The sequence below is a fragment of the Gopherus flavomarginatus genome, chromosome 6 (assembly GCF_025201925.1).
Source record: "Gopherus flavomarginatus isolate rGopFla2 chromosome 6, rGopFla2.mat.asm, whole genome shotgun sequence".
In the NCBI taxonomy this organism is placed as follows: domain Eukaryota; kingdom Metazoa; phylum Chordata; order Testudines; family Testudinidae; genus Gopherus; species Gopherus flavomarginatus.
This window is the reverse complement of record NC_066622.1, coordinates 15756735-15768814: the sequence shown is the minus strand read 5'-3', so window position 1 is coordinate 15768814 and position 12080 is coordinate 15756735. Positions and strand designations below refer to the sequence as shown.

The window sequence follows — 12080 nt, the reverse complement described above, 5'->3', positions numbered from 1 at the left end:
AATTGAAAGAGCTAGGATTGTATGAAAGCTACAGAATGTTTACAGTGTTACACATGTACTTCAAGATATTCTGTGATTATTAGTAGCACGTGAACTTGGCTACAAAGTGGAGATACTTAAAGTTTTGATTTGTCATTCAGTAATAGGATGGTAAATATATGGACTAGACATGCAAACTGGTGATTCGCATTTAAAAAATATGCAACTATATACTCAGTCTGTTTGGAAACTATCAGTTGAGACTCCATCTACTCTACACGTGTATTGAATTCTCAAAACCTTCATTTGTCTTCACCAAACCTCTGTTGATCTCCAAACATAGCAGATGCTGAAAGTTCATACACTTCAATCTTTCTGGCACCTGAGGCAATATATTAGCCAATTCTAGAGGTTATGGCAAAGCTACAGACCAGGGTGCAGCAAACAATAGGCAACAGAAAGTGAGAGATCTTAGATAAGATTGTTACATCCACGCAGAACTAAAGTTTCACCTACAAAAGCATAATTGCAAAATTCATACAATGGATCCCTTGCAATGTTGAAGGGTGCAGTCTGGGACATATTATTCATGCTCATTCAAATCAAACCTCTGCACTGATCATTAACTGAGGGATAAGGAAAGAAAGCCAGGGCAGATACTGTGCAGAAAAACTTGCAGTCTTGAGAATGGTTTAGGCTTGAATAAAGTTACTGTACCCAAATAAGGTTAGGTTGCTAACACCATCTCTAAGTTAAAGGAGTTTAAACTATATTTGTATGTTAGAAAGAGATTATATGCTCTTGTCATTTGTTTATGGCAGGGGTAGGCAACCTGTGGCACACGAGTTGATTTTCAGTGGCACTCACACTGCCCGGGTCCTGGCCACTGGTCTCGGGGGTCTCTGCATTTTAATTTAATTTTAAATGAAGCTTCTTAACATTATAAAAACCATATTTACCTTACATACAACTATAGTTTAGTTACATATTATAGACTTATAGAAAGAGACCTTTTAAAAACACTGAAATTTATTACTGGCACACGAAACCTTACATTAGAGTGAATAAATGAAGACTTGGCACACCAGTTCTGAAAGGCTGCTGAGCCCTGGTTTATGGTCTATTTTCGCCACCTGGTGGTGAAGAGGTACAAGCAGAAAACCAGAAACCACTTATCAGATTTTACTCCGAGATTCCATCAACATCTGAGCTCATTTTGAGGGACCTGTGTGTAACAACAGTGGTAAAAATGAAAGTCTTTTCTGATTTCCAAAGAGGTACTAGAAACCATTAGTGTTTACCTGGAAAGTTAAGATATAAGTTTGTTTTCACTATCCAGAATATGTACTAAATAGTGTTGCCAGGAGGTCAGCATTTGCTACAAAGCAGTACAGGAAAATGAGTTATAACAGAAAATAACTGGCATAACCTTTGGGTGGCAAATGTTGAGTTTTAAATGGCTACCACTTTAGATGACATTCATATATAGACAAGGTGACAGGCCAACTAATATTCCTACAAAGAAAATTTGAGCTTTTCTCACTTCCATGCATCGAGTTACATTCTTCTCTTCTCCAAGGATACAAGCTTTTCTTCCTTGTTTCTAAACACAGCTATCTTCCCTTATGCCAGACATTGATCAGGAAAGAGAGATTATGGCATCATATGCCTACAGTCTCATCCAAATGAAAAATACAATCCACAATGGAAAGGGCTGTTTTAGTTATATCTGCTGTCAGCAATAAAGTTTTGATTTGAAAATACAATGGCCGTATAGTATGCCAGCTTCCCTAGTCACATCAATAGGAGGCTTCTGGTAATTCATACTCTATAAAGTAAATCAAACAGCATCTTGAGTAAGTGTGATGTAACTCCACAACATTGATTGGAAAGGACATCACACTCGCTTTTACTGGTAATTCATAACAGTGACATCAAAATTGCCAACTGGTTGGGCACAGTTCTTGTTTTATAGCCTCATTATTTATCACGGTTTTCCTATGATAATTTAACATATGAGAAATTGTTCCTTAGAGATAACTTTCATTTGTGAAATAAACCATTTCATTTGGCCCCCGGGACAAAGACAGCATTCAGGATATTTGGTATCAGATCTCATCTTCTGAAACTTGTATTTTCTTTCTCCAAGTCTGAAGAGCATCGAAGAGGGGAAGAGTTCAGCCTTCTGAGAAATGGTTCAGATGCTATTCTGATAGGAGCTACTTAAGAATCAAGATACCTAGAAGTGCACAGCTCTTCAACATCCCCTGAAGCCTACTACACCAATCTTCAGTTCTCAAGATAGAGCACTGCATGCAATACCTTCCACCTATGCTTAATTTTGACTTTCTTTAGAAGCAGAAATGCCTTGTATCATCTGTTCACTTGCCAATCAGATACCAGGGCTTGAGTCAACCCTCCCTAATCAGGGGCAAAACTGTACTCTTGCCTATACTTACTGAGGATTGACACTCCTGGCCATCTTCCTCATAGTCAGGGTTTACCTGATGAAACACAATCACAGGCAAGTCAACAGTTTAGTTTTCCACCTCCAACCCCAGTATAAAATTCCTCGGGGAGACTGAGCTTATTCTGTAGCAGATGCACCTTTTTCTACAGAAAACATTGGGTTCTTCAATCTAGCAGACAGAAGTACAAGAAGATCCAATGGCTGGAAGTTGAAAGTAGACACATTCAGACTGCAGATAATGCAGACTTTTTAACGGTGAAGGTAATTAACCACTGGAACAATTTATTAAAGGTTATGGTGGACTGACAGTGGCAATTTTAACCTAGATTGGATGTTTTTCTAGGAATGATTTTCAGGAAGTTCTGTAGCTTGTGTTATACAGGAGATCAGACTAGATTACCCCAGTGGTCCCTTCAGGCCTCAGAATCTATAAACATATATACAATGCAACCAACTTTTAAAAAACAGACACAAACAAACCACGCAGTTGTGTAGCCAAGAACAGAATTAAGCAATCAGCAAACTTGCAAAAGAGACTCAACTAGGATATAACTAAAGCTGGAAAGAAAGGAAATTTTGTGAAAATTATGTCAAGCTTTGAAATCACAATTAAATTTCAAAACATTTCAACCAGTTTTAGAAGTCGCTACAAGTCGGGAAAAATCTTGATCGTATCGTCATTTGAAATGTTCCTTTGATAAAAACTACTTTTGCCATAATATGCACGGATTCACCAATTTCTCCCATTGTACCTTTCCTTGAGTGAGTCTCCATGTTTTCACAGCTCATTAACCAGCCCATGATTAGCTAAGCAACCTCTATAATCCGCTGGTCCTGTTGATTCATTTTGTACTTGGCAAAATGTTACTAAGTGTTTTGGAATCTGCTTACTAGAAAAGCACGCAGCAGGATTATTTCAATTCAACTCATGCATTCACCATGATGAGCTATATTGCCTTTCTTCACTCCAACCTCCCTGGCATATCCCCAGCACCTTATTTTTACAAATACGCTCGTCTTCATTTACACACGTTTCAAGAAACAGAGTCAAGCTAGTTTCAGTGAGTATTCACAGGTATTAACAGTTCACCTTCCAAAATGCTTGGATAGGTAAATGTTCGTGACAATTCCTAGAAGGCTTCTATAACTCTTAGCTTCTCTTTTATGAACAATTCTATGTTCTGCTTGGAAATCAAAAAATCCAGACGATCCAACAATGCGTTTAATTTATTCCCCCCAAAACGTAGCAACAGGTTCTCCAGCCATTCACAGTACAATTCACTAAGGAGCTTATCTTGATTTTAACTGTTTACATAAAATCGTGTCATTTATTGTCGATTCTTTTTAACAAAAAGAAGTCACCACCTATCCTGAGCAAAAAGGGTAGAGACACATGGTCATTCTTGTAGTGCAGTGTTTTTTCCAAGTATCTTTCAAGAAAATATCTTGTTTCATAGGTCTGGCACTTTGATACTACCTACTCTCGCATAATTTCATCCTTAGTGATACTAATCCTACATAGCGATCGTTCACTAATCCGTTTTCAATCCTCAGTTAGGCAACCACAGTTTTTTGGGAAGGGGTAAAGGAGACAGCACCAGAGGAGAAGAGGCAGAGTCTATGGGTCCTCCCCATGATACTTACCTCTGCTGCTAAGTAGTGTCCAGTAGCAAGATGTTTGAACCGGAAAAGGCTATTCCAATACCCTGCACCACCTCGACAAGGGTCATGTTGCACCACCTGCAGAGAGAGAGGGAGAGAGAGGGGCTATATTCTGCATTTCAGTGGCTTGCCCCTCAGGTGAGTGCTGAGGTATTTCACTTTCAGTCATGTAAGAACACAAGAACGGCCATACTGGGTCAGACCAAAGGTTCATCTAGCCCAGTATCCTGTCTTCCAACAGTGGCCAATGCCGGATGCCCCAGAGGGAATTAACAGAACAGGTGATCATCAAGCAATCCATCTCCTCTTGCCCATTCCCAGCTTCTGGCTAACAGATGCTAGGAACACCATCACACATTGGCAGAATGTGACGGAGCTCAGAAAAAAAAAAAAGATACCAATTACCAGTCAGGTATGGAGGCCACCACCAAGGATGCATCCCAAATGGACATGTCCAACACAGCCACTGGTGCACACCTGGATTTTTAAAGTTCTACTTTCATGGCTATCTCCAAGTCGCTGGATTTGTTGGCTAACAAACTGACTATGGTTTTGTGCTCTATGTTGAGCCTTCTAAGAATGAAGACAAAGGGCTAATGGGATATATTGGCAGAAAGGTGGTAAAAGGAGTTTTTTTGGAAGCTTGTATTGAGTTGAACCAGAAGAACTGAACAAACTTACTAAAAGTCAGGCAAGATTCTCTTGTTTTCCCTGATAGTCACTTTAGTCTCAAGAGAAAAAAACAAACAAACAAACAGTAGAATTGTTTCAAACTTGACAGTGTTTTCCCAAAGAAGGGAGTTTTCTAGATCTTCGTATTAATGCTCACGCGCCTCTCAAGAAAAAAGTATGGAACTAGGACTCTAGACAGGTTCCCAGATGGAGCACAGCTGAAAGAATCTTTGAATTAAGTGGCTGCACTGCTGGGAAAAATAACTGTCCTTCACTCAGAGGGACTTGTAGTGTTCACACAGGCAGGCTGCATGTCATTTAAAGTTGCATTTTAAAACAAAAAAATTATCCTAAGCATATGTATCTGTTTTCACAACCTAAACATCTCAAAGCTTTGTTTGTTTGTTTAATAGGTGAAACGTTGGCCAAGACATTGAAGTCATCCTCCTTTCTCTCTCTTTTTTAAACTAAGACGCTAATGAGATGGTTTGATTCCAAAGAGACAGAGACTAACAAACGGGTTTAATCTCCCATCAGAGGAGGTTGTGTGTACCTACACTATTCCACACTGGACATGGATGCGTTCAGCACATACAGCAAGGCAGTAGAAATAGTTAGTACTTTGTTAGAATAGGAATGGTTTGTGAGCCTTTGTTTGTCAGAGGGTGGAGATGTACGGCAGGAGAGAGATCACTTCATCATTCCCTGTTAGATTCACTCCCTCTGGGGCATCTAGCATTGGACACTGTTGGTAGACAGGATACTGGGCTGGGCTGTCCTTTGGTCTGATCCAGTATGGCCATTCTTATGAGTAAATAAGGCATTTATTGACACCTCTCATTCTTTTTTTCTACATTGCCAGGAACTGGTAGTTGGAAAGCACCTTGCTGCAGTGTTAAAAAGTCAAAACCATGTTTTTATATTGTAAAAAAAAATAAATAAATAAAAAATGCAGACATGCTAGTAAACAATGGCATATTTTGGTCTTGAAACTTCAAAACCTGGAAAAAAGTCTTACTTAAAAAAAAAATCTTGTGGAGCAAGGTTTTAAATAAAAGCACCAACTGTTACAGTAAACTCATTTGTACAGCCTCAGAGATGCTGTCCTTACCTCGACTTCCCACAGTGCTTTTGAACTAGTTGCAGAAGTGGCCGACTGTCTCCCTGTAGTTCTCAGGAAGACATGCTGCTTCTTTCTGTGCTCATCGCAAGTCAGAAACTTCTCCTGCTCCGCATGAAACAACCTTACCACATCTCCCTGTCAAAGCCAAGACAGATTGATCAACACGAACTAGACAAAGACATCATACCATTAAAAAGCCAGCAGCAAGATAAGTTTCCAAACTTACCCCTTTTAAAATATCATCTTTGTTATCGCTCCATTTCATGAAAAGGACTATTTTCCAGCTCGTGTTGCAGTTCACAGAGTTGACCTAGAACAAAGACTAGTATCACTAGTCACACTAGAAGTATGATAAAACACTGCCAAGTGCTGCCTTTTTCTTTACAGTGGAAAGAGAATCTGAACAGCACACTGCAATCCCTGTTTATTACTGTACGAAACGAAACACCAATCCAGAAAGCCTGTGGCCTGCACTCAACCCTGCCATAGATAACTTGTTACGTTGATACCTCATCTAGCTATGTCAAGAATAGAGTTAGGTGACACTTTTCAGACAAATAATTTATTCACCAAAAAGGCAGTCTTGATTGACCCAAAAAACTATTCATAAATCTGACACTAATTAACCAAATAATTTTGACCGTGGGGTGTGGGGGAGAACAAAAAATCAGGCTAGAATCACAGAAACAAAGGAAGTGGCTGTGGTTCTCCCCTTGTAAACCTTTAGCTCACTGTCTAGGACACTTCCCTGGGATGTAGGAGACCCAGGTTCAAATTCTCACTCTGGAGCAGTGAGCTGAACCTTAATCTCTCCTTTCCCAGTTGAGTGCTTTAATGACCAGACCATAGGCCAGTGGTCCCCAAATTTATCCTCTCGCATTCACCTTCCCATTACCAGTAGTAGAATGTGGCCATGCCCACTCCCCCCGGCCCCTCGGGCTAGGAGCCAAGAACAGGGGGTCGTAGGCTGAGGGCAGGGGCCCAAGCCCAGAGCAGCGCTGCAGCCAGGGCAGGGGCTGGGGGCAGAGAGAGGCTGGTGGCATTACGTCCCTGTCCCCTCACGGGGGCTGGTCATGGCCCCTTTGCAACCTTGGGGGGGGTGCTCCACAGTTTGGGGACCACTGCTTTAGGCAATCTGTCCCCTTGAACTGTTCCATGCTACGTAAGTAATTATTTATTTGAACAACGACTTGAATTAGGATGTCCCACATTGCAGGCAAATGCCTTAGCCATTCTCTCTCTCTGACACAATGACTAGTGAACCAGCTTCAACAGGAGAGATTGAGAGAAACCTGACTTGACCTAGAATACCCTGGCTTCGTGGTTAGGGCACTCCTGGAATGTAGAAGACCCAGCTTTGAATCTCTGCTCTGAGCAGGGATTTGAACCCAGGTTTCTCCTCTCAACATTCTTTCAGATTGATTAAACAACATCATTTCACCAAAAACATTTCAGAATTTTCAGACTTAGTTTGACCAAAAACTATTTTTTTTTAATTTTCAGAACTGCCACCAAACTGACAGCAAACAAAATCAAACCAGTGATTCACCTAGCTCCAGTCATTAAGATGGCAGATTTTGCAGAAAAAGTACGTTTCATTTATCTTTGTTCTTACAGCCAAGCAGTTGGGCAGAACGGGCAACGCTCACGTCTTTGTTCCAGATAGCCTGTTATTTACCTAACAGATCTGCTCTTACCAATCCCCGCCCAGCTGTTTGCCCACTAGGAAGGAAGTGAGAAACATTGTGTTCAGAGCTAGTAGTATTTCTACTTCACTAACAGGATGGGACAGCAACGCAGTATATGCTCTCCAGCATGGTAAGTGGCAATTCCATAACACGCATGCTCCTTAGTTTAGCCAAGAACTCCAAAGGCCCCCTCCAACTCTATTTACACCAAATTTCTGTGTCACCACTGCACTAACAGGCCAAGCTTTTGATTTATTTTACACTTACCTCATTGCACCCAGGATTATCAACCAGTTGGTGACTACTGGCATGAAGGGGCTGGCCAGCATTAACAGGATTCAGGACCACCTTGTCTCCAATGACAACCTGAAGAGAAGTACTTGGCAATCAGATTCAGAAATGATCCCCAGAGTTACCTTCTTCTGGGTGTAAGCAATGAGATTAAGCCATTTGCTTACAGTTTAGAGATGTTTCATGCAGAAAAAAAGGAAAGACACTGGTATCTTTATAAAAAAACAACTTGGCAACTTCAGAAGAAAATGGATGTTTAAAACTTTCAGAGTTATTTAAGGTTTAAAGACACCTACACAACTGGGCTGAGTGGCATATAAAGGAAAACTACAATTTCCACTGACTAAGTCTTTGTCTTCCATACAGTCATTTCAGTGTCTAACATCTAACAATTAATTCCTAAAACCAAAAGTCATCAGAAAGACTCTCCTCCTCCATGACAAGTTGATGGGTCTTAACCTACAATGTTTACTCTCAATTAATGAGGTCCAATCAAGTGTGGTAAGCTAAGTGCACTTTATCATGGAGGATGAAGATCCCATGTATCCTATACTTTCCTTCCAAGACAGTTCCTTATCCAAAGCCTCCCAATCTTACTTGAAGCCCTAACTCTTCCCACCCGCCCCCCCAAAAAAAATCCATAACAAAAATCTTAGGTGAGGGACTTGAATTCCCCTCAATACAGAGTATCAGAGGGTAGCCGTGTTAGTCTGGATCTGTAAAAGCAGCAAAGAATCCTGTGGCACCTTATAGACTAACAGACGTTTTGGAGCATGAGCTTTCGTGGGTGAATACCCACTTCCTCAGATGCATGTAATGGAAATATCCAGGGGCAGGTATATATATGTGTGCTAGCAAGCAAGCTAGAGATAACGAGGTCAGTTCAATCAGGGAGGATGAGGCCCTGTTCTAGCAGTTGAGGTGTGAAAACCAAGAGAGGAGAAACTGGTTCTGTAATTGGGAAGCCATTCACAGTCTTTGTTCAATCCTGAGCTGATGGTGTCAAATTTGCAGATGAACTGAAGCTCAGCAGTTTCTCTTTCAAGTCTGGTCCTGAAGTTTTTTTGCTGCAGGATGGCCACTTTAAGGTCTGCTATAGCGTGGCCAGGGAGGTTGAAGTGCTCTCCTACAGGTTTTTGTATATTGCCATGCTATACACTGCTATGTACATCGGCCAAACTGGACAGTCTCTACGGAAAAGGATAAATGGACACAAATCAGACATTAGGAATGGCAATATACAAAAACCTGTAGGAGAGCATTTCAACCTCCCTGGCCACACTATAGCAGACCTTAAGGTGGCCATCCTGCAGCAAAAAAACTTCAGGACCAGACTTCAAAGAGAAACTGCTGAGCTTCAGTTCATCTGCAAATTTGACACCATCAGCTCAGGATTGAACAAAGACTGTGAATGGCTTCCCAATTACAGAAACAGTTTCTCCTCTCTTGGTTTTCACACCTCAACTGCTAGAACAGGGCCTCATCCTCCCTGATTGAGCTGACCTCGTTATCTCTAGCTTGCTTGCTAGCACACATATATATACCTGCCCCTGGATATTTCCATTACATGCATCTGAGGAAGTGGGTATTCACCCACGAAAGCTCATGCTCCAAAACGTCTGTTAGTCTATAAGGTGCCACAGGATTCTTTGCTGCCTCAATACAGAGAAAGCAGAACATTACTTGAATTTATATGAAGTTTCTTCTTTTTAAATTAACTGAACACAAACTACATTAATCTTCAAGGCACTATTCCCGTAATAATGAAATAAAAACAAGGATATTCAATAAAGGCTGTATTACGTGTAGTGGTGGGATAACTATACTGAAGTGAACAGTTTAGTCTACCTGGATATGGCTATGCTCTATTTCATGGAATCTACTCTGTTTAGGTGCCCTCTATCAGGTTGGACCGGACTGCACTGCATAGCATACTAAAGTCCTTGGCTTCTCTTGAGTTTAGGCTGGTGAGTCATGCCAAAGTCCATCATGGCTTTGCAAGGTCTAAAATCATTTACTTGGGATTATGGAATGACGACCACATTCATTCTTATGTATCCAACGTCGGAACACAATGGAGATCTCCAGAGATTAAAAACTAGAGTATTAACTCACAAACAACCTTCCACACCTCCCACAAGCAAGGCAACCATTTAGTCTAATTCTGATAAAATTCTTGACAGAGATATTCATAATGGAACCGGAAAGACTCATAACTACAGCACCATGAACCAGCATACTAATTATATTTCTTCTAAAGCTACTCAGATGACTTTACATTTCATGCCATTTTGAACTCGGTGGGGATTTAGATGGCTACTGTATTTAGATTCCTTATTCCTTCCAATCTTAATCGTTCCTCATTTCCAGATCAGTAGTTACCATAGTGATTCTCCTCCCACACTGTTCAGCGCAGGAAAAGGGCTGTGGCCGTTAATATTACATGCTATAAAAACCTGTGCATTTAACTAGTCAAAAGTAAGGAAACAACTGATACAAGTTCTTTGTATTTTACACCAAATAAGGCATCATCTTCTGATGCTCATCTGCACTTACACTGTCTCCTATGGAACGCAATTTGTAGAAAGGCTGTATATAGAACCAGGAACCCTCGTTTCCAGCTTCGTCCAGGGTCACCCTCATAGCATTCTTCTCTAGCAGAGCTGGAAGCCTCTTATTTACTGTCAAGTATTTGTTACTTTTTAAGTGGAGCAGCTAGAACAAAAATTGCAATTTGTTTCTGTAAAGGCAGACATATGTTTCCTTTGATTAACACTGACTAAAGACTATATAATAGTCTGAGAGTCTGATCATAATACATGGACATTAACTTCTGATGCTAAGATTGAATAGTTATGCTGTTCATAACAAATCCAGAGACAATTGGACTTCTTGTTTTGAATACATTTTTTAGTAGGCTTTAGATTGGTTCATGGCACTGAACATCTTCCATTTGTGTAAATGTCCATATCACACTAATGAGAGACAACAGAGAACTGTCTTTGCCAGTTATTCTCTATGTTTCAGTAGTCAGATACCAAGGACTGTGAGATATTGGTGACAAAACTGTTTTCCTTCAGGGGAATGGGAGAGGCTTCTCTCCAATGGCTGTGCTCATTCTGAGATGGGAGACTAATGAGGTTAGCTATGAACAATTCTTCTCTCCCTATGAGGTGCCGTTTTATTCTTTTATTTCAATATGCCATGAGACATCATATATAAACCTCACTGCACTGGTAATACATATCTATAGGATATAATGGACCATCTCGTAGCAGCCCCATTGTCTAGCTTACATGTTGATTTGGATTAAACATAGCAGGGTTGAATCTTAACGAAAGCAGGACAATGCTTTTAACTTTGGATGTTTGGAACCTTTTGCTGCCTGTTGGTCCATTATTCACAGAAGTCATCTGCCACTGGGAAGGTTCCTACAGAACTGGGGTATTCCTCATAATTAGGCTGGGCAGAATTTTTTTTTTAAATACATTTCAATGGATAATAGCAATGTCTATTTTTAAGCATTTTCTTTTATTTTTATCTATTTAAGTTTTCACAGTGGGGGAAACTACAGGGCAGGTCAGACAATAATTGTTTAAAGACAGCAGATACTGAGATTCAAAGAATGAAAGCTTTACAACAGTTAAAATTGTCAACGTCACAGGTCAAAGCATACAAAGTTAATCACCTCAAATCAAATTTGAATAAGTTCTCTAAAAGCATTTTTCTTACTTTGCCTATCTGTAAATTTCAATTATCATCGATGGAAATACACTTTGGTTGGTTTGGGTGTGTATAGTGAAGCCAATGTTTACCAACATTTGCCAATACAAAACTAATCCTTCCTCTCCTACTCACAACTGCTCTTGGTATGGAGCATTGACTGGTTAGAAATGCTTATTGCAATCTCTTGTTCACCTGAAAAACAGACAGATCCCTCTCTCAGATGAAGACATTGCCAAAGATTTTCATCATTCTAATGTTACACTTAGGCTAGATTATTGTAGTGAATTCTTTAAAAGACTTGTCTTGAAGTTGTTCCCAGTGCTGTAATAGCTGCAGAACAGAACTGCTTGCCTTCTCATTACAAGAGGGGAGAGAGGAACCCTGTTACCTTTGCTCCCTGCAATCCTACTCTGGCTGATGGTATGGTCAGAGGATACAATTCAAAGTATTTGTTTAGAAAGTCGTACAT

The 12080-nt window shown here is 40.4% G+C and overlaps 1 protein-coding gene across 6 annotated transcripts in view; it reads right to left on the bottom strand.

Moving 5' to 3' along the window:
- Positions 1–12080, bottom strand: part of ITPR1 (inositol 1,4,5-trisphosphate receptor type 1) — a 231969-nt gene that overhangs the window by 125924 nt on the left and 93965 nt on the right. For all 6 annotated transcript variants that reach the window (XM_050957223.1, XM_050957224.1, XM_050957225.1 and 3 more), the window contains 5 exons: positions 10442–10600; positions 7862–7960; positions 6133–6216; positions 5895–6041; positions 4094–4189 (listed from right to left, as the gene is read on the bottom strand). In XM_050957223.1, the coding sequence (XP_050813180.1) occupies positions 4094–4189; positions 5895–6041; positions 6133–6216; positions 7862–7960; positions 10442–10600 (585 nt within the window). The remainder of the gene's footprint in view (positions 1–4093; positions 4190–5894; positions 6042–6132; positions 6217–7861; positions 7961–10441; positions 10601–12080) is intronic.